The sequence below is a fragment of the Gymnodraco acuticeps genome, unplaced genomic scaffold (genome assembly GCF_902827175.1).
Source record: "Gymnodraco acuticeps unplaced genomic scaffold, fGymAcu1.1, whole genome shotgun sequence".
NCBI lineage: Eukaryota > Metazoa > Chordata > Actinopteri > Perciformes > Bathydraconidae > Gymnodraco > Gymnodraco acuticeps.
The window spans coordinates 2,558,318-2,578,824 of NW_022992216.1; the positions used below are offsets into that span (position 1 = coordinate 2,558,318).

The window sequence follows — 20,507 nt, forward strand, 5'->3', positions numbered from 1 at the left end:
GATGTTTTTTAGTGGATGAGTACTGCAGATATCACTGTTAAATCATTTGATCATTGGTTTTATTATGAAAACGTCGAGACCAGAAATACTGTTTTCAACCCGTAACTTTACATTGAAGCTTGCCGCATATACACGTTCTCCTGACGAAACCTCAAATCATCTTCGTAATATCTATCAAACTATAGATCCTACATAACGACTGGACGTGGATTCTAAAAGTACAATATATACTTCTCGCTAGAAATCTAATCATAAAGCGTTTTAATGGCCAAACTATCCTACAATTTAGGATTTTACAGAGAGGGTTATTTGTGAATAAACGACCATCTGTAACGTTTGCATTCAACGGGAGCACTAGAGGCCGACAACTTTAAAACGTAATTATAGGTCGTATTAAGCGCTTGAACAAACGACATATTTGGTCGTAATAAGGGCTTAAACAATCGACCCATTTGGTCGTATGAGTTGGAGGACTTGTTGTTACATTTCTACATGTGGCTTGTCAAAAGCATGGATGTGCCTGTATAAAGACAACTCTATACAGTGTTTTAGGCGGGGTCCTGTTGCTGAGTGGCGCATGATGCCAAAATGGCCTGACTGGAGTACAAGAATACAGATATCATCCGGGGGTCTCGGCATGCACTTGCATTTTTCTTAAGCCCCGCCACTAATTTGCTGCATTACTGCAGAGCAGTGGCGAGCCGTGACCTTTATACCTAGGCCCTCTGACCCCCACCCCTTCCCTCTAAAAAAAAAAAAAGATTTATTACGTCACAGCGTATACTTCAGCGGAATTTCAAAACAACGGCCCGGGGTGCAAAACACATCAATGAAAGCGACCCTCTACCACACAAAACAACACCTGTAAATAACCCAATTTGTGATCTTTGAAATTGAAAAGGATATTGCATTGTGTTTGTTACTTTCGTTGCAGTTGTATGTCTTAAGTGTAATTTGGTATGCTTTTATTTTGAAGGCGAGTTTACGCTGTTGACAGGAAGTTGTTGTTGATATGGAAACAAGAAAAGCTTCACAGCGGGCGGAACTTGTCATAAAGTCCGCGATAATAAAACCCACCCATTTAGAGGGAAGATATGATTGGTCAATTGTACTGTCATTTGACATTACTCTCTCGTTCAGTTACTATAGCGGGCCCTCTGTGAATTTACAGCAGGACCTCCAACAGCTCGTCTCTTCACAGTAACTCGCAGAGATGGCTAAAGGAGCTTATTTCATTTAACCCTTCACATTCCAACATAAACTGAATAGGCAGATTCTAAAGATTTATTTATTTGGAAATGTTATTTTAAATACAATTAAATCAAGTTATTTTTGGCAAAACTAATGAAAAATACAACAACAAAAATATAAAAAAAATATATATATATTTTTTAATGTTTTTAAATATTATTTTGTAGAATATCTTAGGCCCTCTAGGCCCTCTCTGAGGGCTCGCCGCTGCTGCAGAGTCACGGCTGGACTCGGCTTAGGGAAGGAAAATAACTTTAGATTCAGCTTTTAGTGTTTTTTCGAACAATTAGGAACTGCAAAATGGTTTTAAATCTTTCTGATCCCGTTTTTTGCAGAAATAAACAAAAAAAACTGTTCTGGTTTCAAATGTTTCCAGGTTAGTCTGAAGGATTTTTTTCTGTTGAGAAGTATCTCAAAGAAGCTGTGGTGGAGTATTGTGTATATAAAATATAAAGGCTGCATTTCAGTAGTGCTGATCTGTGCCAAACGATTTTTTTCAATTTGTTTACATTCTATTGTAAGTCTAGGTGAAACATTGCTCTTACTGTATATTTATTTTCACTCAGTTTCCTGTAACCTGACAGTAGAGAGAGTCAGAGGGCTCTACTTTCTGTCTCCCCTCTCCGTGAGTCTATTAGTATTCAGGATGTGTTGCTTGCTTGCCGGCTGCCCGCCACTCATTCCCCAGACAGCGAATCAGCCGGCGTTGATTAATTTCAGCCTATTAGCACCCCTCGTTCCCCTCCCCTGGCTCCGCCCAGGTTAAATCCCTGTGCACACCCGCGTGCGCGCTCGCGGGCGGGGGGTGCTGCTGGGTGAGCGATGGCAGAGAGGTTGCCAGGGGAGCCAGTTGTTGTCAGAACAATATTAATGAGTGCGCTGCTCTGGCCCTAAGAGTGTGTGTAGATGTGTGTGTGTACCATTGTCTTTGTGTTTACGTGTATGTAAGAATATGTCTTTAATTTTGGTGTGCCTAGTGAAAATGGGTTGTGTGTGCTGTAGAATGAGAAGTTTGGTAAGTGTTCACTGTTTAAACATGCTAACATATGTCCGTCCATACATACATGCTTTTAGAAGCCGTTTTTGTGTGTCTGTCTGTAGCTGTGTGTGATATCCAGCAATGCCATGGCCTGAGGGACAAGGGCTTATGTGTGTGAGAGTGTGTGTGAGAGTGTGTGTGTGAGAGACTGTGTGTGTGCTCTGCGGAGGCCTGTCCTAGTTTCCTTCCCCTCACCAGGGAGCCGGAGGATCCAAGGACTGACGCACATCACCTGACAGCCGCCCCACTGCTCCCCGGCCCTGCACAGTGTGTTTGTGTGTTGTGTGTGTGTGTGTGTGTGTGTGTGTGTGTGTGTGTGTGTGTGTGTGTGTGTGTTTGTGCGTGTGTGTGTGTACGTGATGGAGATGGAGTGTCTGAATTTGTGTATGTGTCAGAGGATGTGTGTGTGTAATCGAGAGAGATGTGCGAATGTGTTAGGATCAGTTGGAGCATCATTCTGTGTGTGCAAGCGCTCACTTGTATGTTTGGAGAAAGTTGGAAAAAGTTTGTGTGTGTGTCTGTGTGTGTGTGTGTGTGTGTGTGTACGTGCGCATGCGTGCGTGCGTGTGTGTACCTTGGGGCAGAGTGGAGAAAATGGTGTCACATGAAGCTTGGAGACAACAGAGCTAGCTGCGATCTGCTTAACCTCAGTATGGACTTAGGCTGTGTAAAAACACATTACATGGACTATATGAAGCATTAATTAACATTTGTATTTATTGTCTTGGTTTGTCAATACATGAATTTACCTCCTTAGGTAAAACAAAACAAATAATCCTGCCTTATTGTATGCCTTAAATCCGGAAGCAGTTGCAATACTTATGGATGGTCTTACTCCTATATTATTACTACAGGTATGTATAAGAAGAAGAAGAAAGAAGAAGAAGAAGAAGAAGAAGAAGAAGAAGAAGAAGAAAGAAGAAGAAGAAGAAAAGAGAGAAGAAGAAGAAGAAGAAGAAGAAGAAGAAGAAGAAGAAGAAGAAGAAGAAGAAGAAGAAGGAGAAGAAGAAGAAGAAGAAGAAGCGGCTGCTGATGACAATCTCCTCTACATACAATAACCCTGTGCTTTTATTTTATTTTTTTATTTAGGTTAGTATCACTAAAAGGAAGTTGATGATACAATAAATACTGTAAAAGTTTGAAAATTAGCCATTAACAATTAAATTGTTTGTTTTGCTTCTTGAGTTTTGTACAAATTATACAAAATTATCTTAACAGTTAATGTAAGGTGGGTTTTGTTACTTCTGTGCAGAGGCAGGCTAGCAGCTTAAAGTTAAACTGTGTGGAGAAAGCAGCACCTAAAATAAGGCAAAACTAACAGATAATTGTCTTTGCCCAGCTATAATCAGAAGAAGCTTTTGAAGTCAAACTCATTCAGAAGCTAAACTTCACTCTACTCTTAAATTAGCCATCTGTCTCTTCACAACTTTGATACCATCTATTTTTAGAAGGTGAAGGGTCACATCGGATCATCCTTATAATATCCATAATCATATATTTTAAATCTCCCATGACTACCTCAATCCTTCTTATGAGAGGCTGATAGCATATTCATAGTCACACAGGCCTATAGGCGCACACACTCGCAGGCCTGTGTGCTTTATTAAAAAAAGCAGTCATGAATTTCTTATAGACTGCTAATGCTGTGTGATACGTTAGGATCTGAAGACATTAAAGTTTTAAACGGCCATTTGCCTGGCAAAGAAAGGAGGATTAGGAGAAGGGTGACGGAGAGTGGGTGATGAGAGACAGAACAAAAGAAAGTTACTTAGAATTGGAACAGTGGTGGTTTATTTACATTCTATTATCAAATGTCCTGTTCTGGCCGATAGGTCAGACAATACTGAACAAAGAGACAAAGTATATAAAGGGACAACTCAAAGATTGAAGGCTAAAGACATATGCATATGCGTTTGAAAAGTATAATGTGGAACGCTGGACACTTCTTACATTCAATCATCGCCATCTTGGCTATGTAACAGATGTTACGCGACCAGCCGGGATTACGGTTGTTTTGCGGTGAACACAGTACTGTACAAATTAAAAAAGTTTTTTTCCCAACATTTTAGTATAGAGGCAGGATATACCAACCCAGTCTAAAAAAAAAACGTGTAATAACTACGTTGGTCCACAACTTGGGACGTAATATTTCTACAAAAACGCCTCTGAAATTGTAAGATCCCTACATTGTTTTTCACCATTCATTTCCAATGGCTGGCGTCTATGTCACGTAATCTTCAAATTTCTCCCTGCAGAAAAAAAAAACATGGCCGACCATCATTTTATTCTCGGTGGAAAATGCCTATTTTAAGGTTAGTTTGGCCATTAAAATGCGTTTTGATGTCATTTGATGCGAGAAATATGAGTTGTTATTTCAGATTATGTGTGCAGTGGATGTACATGATCTTTAGTTTGCTAGTTATTATGAAGATGACTTCAGGAAATTGTGTCCATTCAACGTTTTCATTGTTACCAAGGTGGTTACTAGGGACGCTGCTATCGATATTATTTCTGTTATGTTGTGTAACTGTTTAATGGTGTTATCTTTATTGCTACCCCCTTCCCCGTCAATTTATAGTGTTGGTCCACAGCGCAAACATATTAGTTTAACAAAATCCGCATCTAAAATTGTGGCATAGATATTTTCCCCTGGGCAATTCTCCATTTACTCAACAATAACACATATTTATCCTTGTGTTTATTTATTTGTTTGATTAATAAACACAAGTTGGAGTCCGTCAGGACCGGTCAGGACCGAGGGTCGGAGCAGCTCATTTGTTTTAGAGAATTTTACACCCGGAAGTAAGTATTCTCTCCGCTTCGCTTGACAAACCCCGTGATAGTCCTCAAGCTCTGTGACTGGATGTTTGAGTGTTACGCCGAGCGTCGAACAGCACTTGAAATGGGATAGAACCACGGCAGACTGTCCAAAACTGGATTTGAATGGGTCCATCTCCTCTCTACTCTCTCATCCTCTCTGGACTCTCTCTGTCCTCTCACATCTCGGCAGGCTCGTCAGTCCCCTCTTGCTCCCTGGCTAATTGACGCACTGCGTGCTAATAGAACCATCCTTCGGGCAGCAGAGTGGAAACGGTGGAAATCCAAACACCAAGACGACCTCCTAACCTATCAGGCTCTCCTCTCCTCTTTCTCTGCTTCGATCTCTCAGGCAAAAAGCACTTTCTTTCAAGATAAGATCCAATCTTCCTATTCCAATCCCAAAAAACTATTTTCAATCTTTTCCACCCTCCTGGACCCCCCCCAAAGCCCCTTCCCCCTCCTCCCTTCTGTCAAACGACTTTGTTAACCACTTTGAAAAAAGGTTGATGATATTCGCTCATCTTTTTCTGACTCACCTTTACTCACCGCTGGGTCACCAGACTCTCCTTCCACCCACACACTAACCTCCTTTTCCCCTCTCTCTCCAAGTGAGGTTCTTACCCTCATTACCTCTGCCCGTCCTACCACCTGTCCTCTGGACCCTATCCCTTCAAACCTCCTTCAGACTATCGCTCCTGATATTCTACCGTTTCTCACCCATTTCATCAACACTTCTCTAACTTCTGGTCACTTTCCAAACAGTCTCAAGGAGGCAAGAGTAAACCCCTCTCCTAAAGAAACCCACTCTCAACCCGTCTGATGTTATAAACCTACAGGCCTGTCTCTCTCCTCCCGTTCCTGTCTAAAACACTTGAACGCGCTGTCTTTAAACAAACTCTCCTGGACCCGCACCAGTCTGGTTTCAAGGCAGGTCACTCCACAGAAACTGCTCTCCTTGCTGTCACGGAGGAACTGCACACTGCCAAAACTGCATCCCTCTCCTCTGTCATCATCCTTTTGGACCTGTCTGCTGCATTCAACACGGTGAACCATCAGATCCTCCTTCGCACTCTTCAAAAACTTGGAGTTTCAGGCTCTGCACTTTCCCTCCTCACCTCATACCTCAAAGACCGTACCTACAGGGTAACTTGGAGAGGGTCCGAGTCCGACCCTTGTCAATTAACTACAGGGGTCCCTCAGGGCTCTGTTCTTGGTCCCCTCCTCTTCTCCTTGTACATAAACTCGCTCGGATATGTCATTAGCCCACATGGTTTTTCATACCACTGCTACGCTGACGACACCCAATTTATTCTGTCCTTTCCCCGCTCAGAGACCCAGGTCGTCGCACGCATCTCTGCTTGTCTAGCTGACATCTGACCCAGAAAACAACGCAGGTTCTGGTCCAGGCTCTCGTCATCGCACGCCTAGAATACTGCAACTCCCTCCAGGCTGGTCTACCTGCATGTGCCATCCGACCTCTGCAGCTCATCCAGAATGCAGCGGCTCGTCTGGTCTTCAACCTTCCAACATTTTCCCACACCACGCCGCTCCTCCGCTCCCTTCACTGGCTTCCGGTAACTGCTAGAATCCACTTCAAGACAATGGTACTTGCGTACCATGCTGCGAATGGATCTGGCCCTTCCTACATCCAGGACATGGTTAAACTGTACACCCCAGCACGTGCACTCCGCTCTGCATCAGCCAAACGACTCGCTGCACCCTCGCTGCGAGGGGGACCCAAGTTCCCATCAGCAAAAACACGTGGGTTTGCTATCCTGGCTCCAAAATGGTAGAATGAGCTCCACATTGAAATCAGGACAGCAGAAAGCTTTCACACCTTCCAGCGCAAACTGAAAACTCATCTCTTTCGACTCCACTTCGAGCGATAGAATGACTAACAAAGAACTGCTAACAGAGCACTTATATACTAATAAAGGACTGGCTTATTTAAAGCCAGTTGAGTAGCACTTGAAATGTTTGGCTCTATGAAACCTGATGTACTTATATGATTCTATTTTCTTCAAGGTTGTGTCTTCCTGGTCGAATGTACTTATTGTAAGTCGTTTTGGATAAAAGCGTCAGCTAAATGCAATGTAATGTAATGTAATGCACTTGTCAAGGTTCAGAGGCAAATTTTACAAATATGGCAGTAGCCATCGATCATCTTAAGATAAGATATACTTTATTGATCCCAAGTTGGAAACATTTGCGTTACATCAGCATGTGTAACAGTTGTAAATATGCAGTGGTGTTTATTTGTAAATCATTTAGTATAATCACACAAATTCTGTGTTTTATATTTAATAATTCTGTGTTCTTTATTTATTGATTGTTCAATACCTGACAAGGTCGGAGATTAAAAAATTGGGTCGCAAGTTCCTCAACAGTGCATTACAAGACATCTATCAATATGTGTGTATACCTCCACCATTAAACTGTCATATTCTGCTTTTTTTTTTTTTCTGCAGGGAGAAATTTGAAGATCACGTGACATAGACACCAGCCAGTGGAATGAATGGTGAAAAAAAAACGTAGGGATCTTACAATTTCAGAGGCGTTTTTGTAGAAATACTACGTCCCAAGTTGTGGACCAACGTAGTTATTACACGTTTTTTTGTGAGACTGGGTTGGATATACTGGTACCAAAAAGAAGCCATTAATCATTCCATATGTTTAATTAAGCAGGCTGTTATCATTTGTTAACACAAACTATTGCTGCTAGCTAATTAGCTAGCGAGCTAGCTAAGTGACGATTGTCGCTGTTAGCTAGCTAGATAGCAAGCTAGCTTAAAGCGGCAATCCTCACTTGGGGTGAGGGTAAAGCATCTGTGTGTGATTTGAGACAATACAATATGGTTGAAATTCACAAAATGCAGTGAACTAAGGGAAGTATCCAAATAGACTGAGCATTTGTTAAAGTAAAAACCCTGCAATATTATATGGTGCTCTGCCATATGAAATGAATAGATCAGTAACGTTTGAGTGGGTTTTCAATAATTAATTGTCTCTAATCTTCAGGGTCGTGTGGCTAAAGGGTTTTCAGTTTGACCCCCTCAAATCGCTTTCTCATATTATTGCTGATGTGCGAGTTTAGAGTATGAGTAGTTTTTAGTTAGTCCCTCTCCCTCTGTCCTTTAGTTAATACTGCTGACCTATGAGTTTGGCCTTGTCCTTGCAGAGGCCTAGCTCCCACCTGAAACATACCTGTGTCTGTGTATGTGTGTGCGCGCAAGTGTGTCCATGCGGGCTTGGTGCTGCGTCAGCGATGGTGTTTCACATATGAGAGGTCACGACCTGGCAGCCTTGAGTACATTTGTCTTCATCTGACTGATTACATATTAACACCCTGGACACACACACACACACACACACACACACACACACACACACACACACACACACACACACACACACACACACACACACACACACACACACACACACACACACACACACACACACACACACACACACACACACACACACACACACACACACACACACACACACACACACACACACACACACACACAGCCAGTCATTGTATTGGAATGGTCCTTTGACCCAGGTCATTAATACAACGTTTTCAAGTTTCCACTCTCGTCTTTACCCTTCTCTCTTCCATACTTACCAACGCAGAGTGCCACAGAATAAAAATGTGTGATTCTGTGCCTCTTGCTTTTCTTCATCAACTTCTCCTTCCTCCTCTTGCACTTCTCCACCGTTCACATCTACAAAATCATCCTAGGCATCGGTGAGTCTGAGAGAGAAAGCTAAAATAAACCTTCCCCCTTTAAAGGTGACCTATCATGCAAAATGCACTTTTGTACGTCTTTTATACATGAATATGTGTCCCCGGTGTTCCAGGGAACTCACCAAGTGTCAGAAAACACAACCCTCTCTATTTTCCTCCATACCCAAATCTCTAAAAAAGGTGCTGCAACGGATCTGATAAAAACTGATCCAGATTTGAACACTGTCCTGACGTTAGGACGGTGGCACTACGGCTATTGGGCCAACTCTCCACCTATCAGGGGAATGTGGGGTTGGGCCACGGCTGGCCATTGCCGCTCGAAAGCGCTGGAGACGCTGTAGTACATATGCCAGGCCTGTAAGTGGCGCAGCGAAGAAGACTTCCCGCGAATGGTTGCCATGGTTGCCCTTCTGGTTATTCTCCGCTGTGGCTCTTTTTCTCCCTCCCCGAGGCAAGCGTTTGCTCCCGCTGCTGTAATTCAATGCAATCCCTCCCCGTCGAGGCAAGCACTGTAATTCCCTCCGGTTAGTCCACCAGCAGATGACAAACACCCACCTCTCTGCCTCTTCCAAGGGACGAGGGGACCGTGCGGCAGAGTTTCAGTTAGATTTTTTTTCGCCGGTCAACATGTCCGTTAAAGTTGAAATCTTCCGGACAAAATTAGAAAAGTGCCGGTCAAAGGTCTTCTTTGTTATTTATTGAGCTTTAAAACAAATGACTACGACTCTATATAATAATATAATAAAACACGGAGGACGGAGATCTATTTTTCTCCCCCTCTTCTGACTTGATCAGAGCACGCTCCCCTCTCCTGCAGGGGGGCGTGGTCAGCTGCAGCTCACAGAATCAGCCCCCTGCAAAAATAGGGCTGGAGAACAGCAAATAGAGCGAAATGAGGCATGGCTAAAATCCATGATCTGTTTGGTATTTTGAAAACAGAAACGTATACATATACCTTATATAGGTATGGCCCTACAATATATCATTTAAATATAGCATGATAGGTGTCCTTTAAAGATAAAACCAGTGCAGTCCCACATCATTGTACCAGTCCACATATGGATTTTTTTTATACTTTAGTTAATCTAATAACAACATATGTTATTCCTTTCTCCTGGTTTCTCTTTCTGTGTGCGTGTGCCAGTTCCTCACTTTCCCCTGAAATCATTATTCTGCACCATCCGTTAAAACAAACAAAACAATAATGTTTTACAATATGATAGGCTTTTTTCGTTGTATGTTGTTTAGTTCTTGCTTAAGGCCAACAGTGCTTTTACAAAATATCAGAGTGTGATCATCCTCGTTGAATACCATTTTTGTGCCCCAGTGATTTCTGGATCACAGAGAAAATACTGTGCTGAATAGATGAGAGTAACAAATGCGTCACTTCCGGGCAAAAATAACGGCTCCGCCCACTTTTGGGGGAAAACAACGCTGTCAGTTGAACGGCGGTCAATACAAATTCTGAAGTTTTTGCCAATCCGATCAGAAATTTAAGAAAACCGGAGATTTTTGGATCATCAAAGAGCCCGATTCCAATGGCCAGACAGGCAAACAATTGCATTAAGCCATTAGAAATCGACGATCGGGCTCGATATATGGTTAAATATAGCAGTAGGCTATCGATTTTCATAGATGAGAGTAACACCGACGTCACTTTACGGCCCCGCCCACTTTTGGGGGAAACAACGCTGTCATTTGAACGGCGATCAAGCCTGAAGCCACAGAGCTCTTCTGTTACTGTCCTTTCTTCTTAGAGGAAGTACAGAAACACTGAACTCTTGATTATTTTTAATGTTTGAGGTGCAATAAACGACACAGCAGCTTTTTGGCATGATACAACTATTATGTTCCGCCTCGCTCATGAGAGTAACAGCTGGAGAAATTACAGCCTCGCCTACTGATTTTAATTTAACCATATATCAAGACCGATTGTCGATTACCAATGATCGAATGTAATTGTTTGCCTGACTGGCCATCGTAATCGGGCTCTTTGAAGATCCCAAAATCCACGGTTTTCCAAAAAATTTGATCGGATTGGCAAAAACTTCAGAATTTGTATTGACCGCCATTCAAATGACAGCGTTGTTTTCCCCCAAAAGTGGGCGGGGCCGTAATTTTTGCCCGGAAGTGACGTAGGTGTTACTCTCATCTATCAGTTTCCACTGAGGTTCCGTCACCATGGCAGCCTGGTGGTTGCACCTTATTCCCCTGAGACTCAGGACTGCCATAGTGATCAGGGGCCTCATTTATAACGCCGTGCGTAGGATTCACGTGGGAAGGTTGCTTACGTAGTAGAAATCCAAAAAATAGGTACAGAAATTTTCCGATTCACCAAACATTGCGTACCGGCGAGGAAAGTGCGTACAGCACTTCCTACGCCGGTTTCCCTTTATAAATCACAATCGACTCGAAATGCGGTGCAGCTTTTGCGGGCTTCACGTAACGCCCATATTTGCCTATAAATAGTCAAAGAAACGCCCATTCATTCATTCATTTTGACTGACTTTATGAAGAAGATCGCAGGAAATTACGACAGAACAGCTAAAAAAGACATCTCACACCGTGTCAGATTTTGGTTATTTTGGGGAGGTCGAGATAAATCATATTGTTTGGTGGATGCCATTTGAACCAGAGTAGCAGCATGGAGGTCGGATCGTCACCAAAATAAATAAATAAGTGGTCCGAAAAAGCTTCATGACAAAAAAAATACACATAGCCTTCCTCAGGCAGTGTGTTTGTACCGGGGACAGGAGACCCCCCCTTGATGAGAGACTGTAAGAAATGATCGGGGAATCCCTCCGGAGTGGAGTCATGACGACTGGATCTGAATTATGTTTTCGTATTTGGTGGTTTGTGTCCCAGCTGTCGATCAGCTGTGCGCAGCATCTCCACTGCAGCAACTCTATATCCACCAGTTAAAGGAAATACAACTAATGTGTTGTGTTATATTAGCTGTACAATTTACCACATATGGTGTTCTTAGTTTCCATACCTCCTGTGTTTTATGAGCAACTTATCAAGTCTTAGCAAACGGCATAAAACATGATTAAACATGGTAGTATATAAAACCATGCTCGTACAACTATAGAAATGCAAAACCGCATCATTTATGAGAAAACATTTCATAACATTAACACAACATATTCGAGGTGGTTTTCAATAACATATCCGTATTTATTTATTTCTCCAAGTTATGTGTTTGTGTGCACTGAGGAGTCGCAAACAGGCGTTTGTTAAATCATTTTAAGATTGGCTTTAATCAATGTTTGAAAATGAATTCTTCATATGATAAATGAGAGGTAACATTTTGTTTATGGTATTATTTCCACATATTTCTCTCCATTCTTCCTTCTGCCAACGGTGTCGCAGTTTCTCGTCTCTCCCGTGTTTGTACTTAGTGCGTACGCATGGGTTAGAGTTTGCGAGGAGGACCGCACGTTTTCCCGTCAAGTTAGTATTTTATAATTCGCAAACATTGCGTAGAAACTGGCGTACGCCATTTTTTGAGCGTATATCCCTTTATAAATGAGGCCCCTGGAAACTAAATGTCAGTGTTCCTACTGAGGATATCCCTGTTCACCATTGTCCCCGATACACACATGGCACACACATGGCACACACACACATGCTTTGAATGACCTCCCCTTGAACTACAACCAACACATACATATGTTCAATCTGAATTTACTTTAAAATAAAAACATCTATATTGATTCTGACTTTTCTAAATCCAACTCACAGGTGGATCATTGCTTTGAGAAAAAGATGATTCATTTACCCCTTTTAGAAGTGAAGATATAGTCATTTATTCTGGGAATGTCATTTTCGAGCCTGAGACCAGAAAAACAGGCTTGGGGTTTGTGTTTTCCCTTTCCTGTTGTTTATGTTTTTGTGCATGTCAAGAGAGTTGTTCTTCCACACACTCCCCCTGCCTGAAACGCCTCAATAAGACTCCTTTGCTTACCTCCGTAACATTGTGACCTCACTATGTTACACTTTCGCTTCTATTGGCTAGCGCTCCAACACATTGTACGCAATTGGCTAAAGGGCTGAAATTTCAAAGCAGTTGATCAATCTCAACAGAGCCGGCCAGCTAACCAATCAGATTAGACTGGGCTCTGGTTTCAGACAGAGGGTGAAAAGAGGTGCTCCAGCACAGGCAGTATGAGAAAATAAAGACCTTTTTGAACATTAAAGCATGTAAACATGAGACATTAAAGACACTAAATACAAATATGAACCTGAAAATTAGCACACTATGGCACCTTTAAAACTTTTATATTATTTATAATAAAATATCACAACTTATTAGTGTTGTTTAGGCATTGTCAATACAGCTTTGGGAAAAGTCCCACTTATTTTCTCTAAGCATTATTGATAGCCTGTTTAGTCTGATAAATTCTAAACATTTGATGTCATTCTTTATGATATGGTATTGAGTGTTTTTTGCCAGTCCAGTTTAGTATATTGATATCGACATAGCATTACATTTTTGTACCGTCAGTAGACTCCAAATAATCTTGTTTTTCAGTCCCTGTGTTAGTTTATATGAGCAGAAGTTACTATGTGGTTTGATGTTTATTTACTGTGTGGCATTTATTGGGGTTTGGGGTAGTTACTGGGACCAAAGGCACGGCGGCAGCCACATTTTGCATGGTGTGTCGGACACGGTAGGGGACTTCTAATAAAGACTTTAACTGAGGAAAATAATGGAGCTTTGCGGAGAACACAGGGAAATAGTTGAACTAATGTGTGTGTGCGTGAGAGAAGGTGTGTGTTTGTGTCTGTGCGTTGTTTTGAGACCGAGGCAGAATAAAGCAGGCACGTGCTCCCGCTTAAGGTTAGTTTGAATATCAAAGACGTGCAAGATGGAGCAACACCTAAGGCTAACAGTGGTTGCCGTTATAAACGTAGACAAAACATTTGAAGCCTGCTCTTTGTTGGTTTGTTCTGTTATTTCTTTGTATTTTACTTGTTTGTGTATGTATTGTATTTACTTTGTTTTGAATGTGTATGTTCTTACTTTGATCCCTGTTGTGGTTACTTGTTAAGATCTTTGCACAGATTGTACTATAAACACTGTAGAGCCATTAATGGAAGCAGAATACACGTGGACTGTTGCCCTTCATCACTTCACCATAAGGGGATAGCTTTGTAACAGTCATAAGAGTCAGTAGTCGTATCATAAATACATTTTCAGCAGTGAAGGAGGCCTCGGAGCAGTAACAACTTCCACTGGAGACGGCATCTTCTATCTGTCAATGACATTGGCCCAGTATAGCTAGTATAGGATCTAGGATTTAAGGAAAATAGATACTAAGGTCAGAAAATAGACATTTAATGCCCATTGATAAGCACATACAAAAGTGTAGATGGAAACATAAGATTAAAAAAAAGTACATATTTGAAAAGAAAATGCCCAATAGAATTCTTAAGGTGACACATTTTACGAATTCACCGTGATATTGTTTTGTTTCTTTGGCAGTATTCATGTCTAAAAATAAAAATATTTATATTCCTTTACTTCCCTCGTTTGCCCACAAATGTAACCGAGAGGCAAAAAAAACCTTTGCAATATTTTTATGTTCTTTTTACAAATGATTAATCCTCTTTTTGTTTCAGTTTAAATTGACATCATTCCTCTAAAATTACAAGATTTTTTTGCAGGATTACAGGTCTTTTATTAACGTTATTAGTGATCACATTGTAACAAAAAAAAAGCACGTCACTCACCATCGTCAACATCCCTCAATTGCAATCTGTTGATGTTCCACCTCAAAAGTTAGACTGTCTTTGAATTTCCCCCACACTGCACACTGCTAAAACTCTTCTTTTATAATTGTATAACAATGATTTGCTTTGATTTGATTCCATAAAGCCCTTTTTTCACTCCCTCGCGGTAAAACTGCAACATTATATAAAAAGTGCTCTTCATTCTCCCAGTGGTGTTTGGAAGTATTCCTTAGCGGAGCTTTGGGCCGTGCTGTTTTTTTGTTGTCTCCGTCATGTCGTTGAGCTTTAATTGACTCAACAAGGATTTAGCAGTCCTCTAATGACACCACTTTGAGGACAAAGTCACGCTCATTAGTTCCCAATGATGCTCGATTCACATTGAAATTTGCCAGATGTGCTTACAGTTTAGGGATATATGTTTGAAGATCCTTCCTGTCTTTTACTTCAAAAAGCCTACATCTCCTTATGTCAATTCCCCTGCACTATTTGTAACATCCCAAACAAACAAGTATCCTTTACTGCTGCTCTCTAACAAGGCTGTTTACAGTATTAAAGAAGGGTTAGTCATGACTTAAGTCATTTATTTCTTAAAGACCAGAAGTAAAAGAAGTGACAGTATAGTAAGAAAGCACTGATGGGAATGCGTGACCAAAAAGGGAAAAGCCACCAAAAGTGAGATGAAAATACACTATAAAGGTTGGGAGGACAAAAGAAAGAAGGGGGTGGAAGGGCGTGTCAGTCCAACCAGTGGGACGGCGCTGGTTGCTGGGGCGATGGGCGATGTGAGCTGGTGATTAACGGACGTCGTGCAAGGCGGGCCGCTAAACGGTGTGGGATTAGAGGACACGCAGCGCCCGGTGGCCCGCCGTTAAATGGGAGCGCTGATGCCACCCCGCTCTGCACAACCTCTGTGGCTTAGCCAGGCTTTCATCTGGGAGGGGGGTTACGGGAGAGGAGAGGTGTGGGAGAGCGGAGATGGGTACATAATTGTGAAGATATCAACCGATAGTTTCTATGTTTGCAGTGGCACCTACCAAAAATGTTTCACTGATAGCCGGTGTGTGATTGGTCGGAACAGCTAACGCGACAATAATGAGTTTTCATGCTGGTGCTTCCATGGCTACACACACACACACACGCACACGCACACACACACACACACACACACACACACACACACACACACACGCACACATGCACGCAGACGCACACTGTGGGGATACAGATGCAAACCTACCTTTTTTGCTTTTTCCACAGAGGGAAATAAATTACCTTTATCCTGTGTGTGTGTGTGTGTGTGTGTGTGTGTGTGTGTGTGTGTGTGTGTGTGTGAGTGTGTGTGTGTGTGTGTGTGTCTGTATGTCTATGTCCTCTTTTGTGCTTCTGAGATTCAGATTGGGTCTTTCATTTGAGACCCCCATGCTCTCACAGACAGGTGTCTGCCTCTGCGCAGGGCAGGTGGGGTTTGAGAGCGTGTATGTGTGTGTGTGAGTGTGTTTGAAGCTACCATTTCTAAGTTTGTGTGTGTGGCGTTCATGGGTCATTTATGTGTATGAGTGTTTTGGCGCGGGACGACTGCTGTTCTGTGGTTTATTAGGATGCTGGATATGAGCTTTGGGTTGTGCAGGCTGCTGGGCACCGCTGAGCCGTGGTGGGTGTGTATGTGTGTGTGTGTGTGTGTGTGTGTGTGTGTGTGTGTGTGTGTGTGTGTGTGTGTGTGTGTGTGTGTGTGTGTGTGTGTGTGTGTGTGTGTGTGTGTGTGTGTGTGTGTGTGTGCGCATTTGATCTGCATTTGCGTAAAGACTGAAAACAATGTTTTTCAGTGTCTGGTTAGTGTTCTGATAGGAAGTGAATTTAAATCAAGCCGAAGAGTCTAACCCTGTTTTTGTGAGAGAAACTATAGATCATTTTTCGGTTTGCTGTTTTATTTTAATGATGGCATTCTGCCTTAAAGGGGACTTATCATGCAAAATGCACTTTTGTACGTCTTTTATACATTAATATGTGTCCCCGGTGTGTCAGGGAACCCACCAAGTGTCAGAAAACACAACCCTCTCTCTTTTCCTCTATACCCAAATCTCTAAAAACAGATCTGATACAGACTGATACAGATTTGAAAGTTCTCTGACGTCAGGAACGAGGAGCTCTGCCTATATGGCGAACTCTCCACCTATCAGGGGAATGTGGGGTTAGGCCACGGCCGGCCATTGCCGCTAGAAAGCGCTAGAGACGCTGTAGTACATATGCCAGGCCTGTAAGTGGCGCTGTAGTCTGCCACAAAAGCAGCGAAGAAGACTTCCCGCGCATGGTTGCCATGGTTGCCCTTCTGTCTATTCTCCGCTCTGGCTCTTTTTCTCCCTCCCCGAGGCAAGCGTTTGCTCCTGCTGCTGTTATTCAATGCAATCCCTCCCTCGCTGTAATTCTCTCCGGTTAGTCCACCAGCAGATGACAAACACCCACCTCTCCGCCACTTCCAAGGGACGAGGGGACCGTGAGGCAGAGTTTCAGTTAGATTTTTTTCACCGGTCAACATGTCCGTTAAAGTTGAAAAGCTTCCGGACAAAATTAGAAAAGTGCTGGTCAAAGGTCTTCTTTGTCATTTATTGAGCTTTAAAACAAATGAGTAATGACTCTATATAATCATATAAGAATAAAACACGGAGGACGGAGATCTTTTTTTCTCCCCCTCTTCTGACAGCCCAGCAGCTAATCTCAAAGCACTCTCCCCTCTCCTGCAGCGGGGCGTGGTCAGCTGCAGCTCATTTGCATTAAAGCTATGTCACAGAATCAGCCCCTGCAAAAACAGGGCTGGAAAGAGCAAATAGAGCGAAATGAGGCATGGCTAAAATGCAGGATCTGTTTTGTATTTTGAAAAAAAAACTATATATACATTATATAGGTATGGCCCTACAATATATTGTTCAAATATAGCATGATAGGTCCACTTTAAAGTTTAATTACTGTGTGGTACTAAAAAAGGAACCAGGTGAAAAAAGTCTAGTTGAGCTGGGCCAAAAGGCAGTGGAAATGTGGCATTAGAGAAACATTTTCTGTGTTGGTCTCATAGTCTTCTATTACATATTAGACTCACATTTAATTGCTCTCTATATCAATAAGTGATAACTGCTGTGATTACCGCAAGTAATTACCGCCAGTAAATTGTCAAAGGGGGGGGGGATGCTAGTGACTTCTCCGACCGGCCCAATTCGTCCCGAACGTCACGATGACCAGTCCGCCCCTGCCTAAAAGCATGCAAAGAAAATATCCCCCACACCATTACACCACCACCACCAGCCTGAGCCATTGATACAAGGCAGGATGGATCCATGCTTTCATGTTGTTTACAACAAATTCTGACACTACCGTCCGAATGTCACAGCAGAAATATTGACTCATCAGACCAGGCAACATTTTTCCAATCTTCTATTGTCTCATTTTGGTGAGCCCGTTGCAAATTGTAGCCTCAGTTTCCTGTTCTTAGCTGACAGGAGTGGAACCCGGTGTAGTCTTCTGCTGCTGTAGCCCATCGGCTTCAAGGTTCCACGTGTTGTGCGTTCAGAGATGGTCATCTGAATACCTTGGCTGTAACTAGTATTTATTTGAGTGACTGTTGCCTTCTATCACCGATAACCAGTCTGGCCATTGTCCTCTGACCTCTGGCATCAACAAGGCCTTTTTGCCCAGAGAACTGCCACTCATTGGATATTTTCCCATTTTTAGACCATTCTCTGTAAACCCTATAGATGGTTGTGCGTGAAAATTCCAGCAGATCAGCAGTTTCTGAAATACTCAGGCACCAAGCACTGCACTGCAATATCCGGTTTCACTATGAGTGGTCGCATTTTCGAGAGCTCCCGCTTTGGCGGTTATTCCTCACGATTTTTTACATATTTCATCCTCCTGACAATATGGATTATGGACTCCTACCTCAACTCTTCAATGAGACAACATCACTTAGAGAAGGAGAGTAATGAAAGCGGGGATAAAATGAACCACAATGACTTTTACCTTCTCAACGGCTGGGAAAGGAAACACCTCGCTTTTGGAAGTGCAAGCATTCATGCATTATTAACTGCAAACCCGACGCGAAAGTACTTACCCCCGTCAGGCAAACTAGACCGAAGAAGTATGATCGTCTTGGTCTTATTGTTAGCGGGAGACATCCATCTGAATCCGGGCCCGGTGCAGACAAGAAGCCAGTCCTGCAGGCTCGAGCAGCTAGCATCTCAATTAGCATCAGAACTAGCATCTCTTCCGCTGCAACAACAACTACGCGACGACAACAGAGACCGTGGAGACAGCGGAGACCAAGGAATAAACGGAGACTTCGAGATTCCCCCGGGGACACCTCGGCAGACAGACACGCATGAGGCAGTGACGAGAGGAAGAGAACCGAGATCCGAGGGAACAAATATCCGCCATGTTGTTAGCCACCCTGCTAGCATATCAACGGCTAAAGCTACAACGGAGCCTCCCTCCCCCCACCACCACCACCCCACACCACCACCCCACCACGACAAGCCGGTTGCTGTAACGGACAAAGACAAATATCTGCAAGCTGACGACATTGTGCATTTAAGCAACAAAAATGGACTACATATTTTTCATCTGAACACTAACAGCCTGAGACACAAACTGGCTGAACTCAGGCAGCTATTCATGAACGGAAAAGGCAAGCATATTATGCTTTTCTGAGACCAAATTGGACAATTCCATTACAGATTCAGAGATTGAAATTGAAGATTATCTTGTAGTGAGAAGGGACAGGAATGTGAATGGAGGTGGTGTCTGCATGTACATACATAAAGACACCAATTTCAAAAACCGTACTGACCTGCATCATGAAAATATTTAATCTGATAGTCGGGACAATCTATAGACCACCGGAACAGAGTGACTTTTATGATACATTAGATGGGTGTTTGGCTGATGTGGGGGATGTAGAGACAATTATTATTGGAGACTGGAACACGGATATGCAACGTAAAGACACGTCCGTCTTCAAGTCCTTCAGTAGGATTTGTGATCTGCACGGCTTCAGCCAGCTAATCACCCAACCCACCCGGGTATGTGAAACCACACAAACTACCATTGATCTCATTCTGACCTCTGACAAGTCCAGGATCTCCAGTAAAGGGGTTATAGCATGCGGGTTAAGTGATCATTATATGATATTCTGTACCCGCAAAAAGCTAAAACAAAGGGCCGGCTGTCACAAAACAGTCATATCTAGAGACCTCAAAAACTACTCTAGCGAGGCCTTTAACCTAGAACTGGAGAACCTGGACTGGTCAGATGAGCTCAGTGGTACACAAGTTGAAGAAACATGGCTTGGTTTCAAAAACAAATTCTCTGCAATACTCAATGATTTGGCCCCCCTAAGAACAACCAGGGTAACAAATTGCGCTGAGCCGTGGATGCACTCCGGCATACTGACCGCCATGAAAACCAGAGACAAAAAATGCTCTGAGTTTCATAAAAGTCAGTCAATGCTTTCCAAAAGCACGAGCAGTGAACTCCAGGCCCACGTGACTGAACTCAAAATTGAAAGAAACAGACTAAGAAATGACATAAGCTCCATGATCAAAACTGCCAAAAAGAATTTCATCAATGTCAAAACTGAGGAAAACAAAAATAAACCCCGTGAACTTTGGAAATTACTCAATAACCAGCTTGGCTGCAGTAAAAAACTCAAAACGAGATTTTCTAACTTAAACATAAAGACAGATAACAGGCAAACTGGATGTGGCCAAGTACTTGAACATTTTTTTCACAAACATAGCCACAACTCTTGTAAATAAATTACCCTCCCACTCAGGGCTTTTTGGAGTAGTTCACATCATGACCTACTACAAAAACCTAGGGGTACGCAAAGATGATTTCAGTCTAGCAAGGGTAACAACAGCA

General features: G+C 42.6%; 1 protein-coding gene across 1 annotated transcript in view; it reads left to right on the plus strand.

The window, feature by feature from the left end:
* The window catches only part of si:ch211-212o1.2 (uncharacterized protein LOC492735 homolog), a 94,320-nt gene that overhangs the window by 57,730 nt on the left and 16,083 nt on the right, over nt 1-20,507 (plus strand). Inside the window, 2 exon segments of the mRNA XM_034205915.1 lie at nt 7,459-7,485; nt 8,760-8,864. Of these exon segments, the coding sequence (XP_034061806.1) occupies nt 7,459-7,485; nt 8,760-8,864 (132 nt within the window).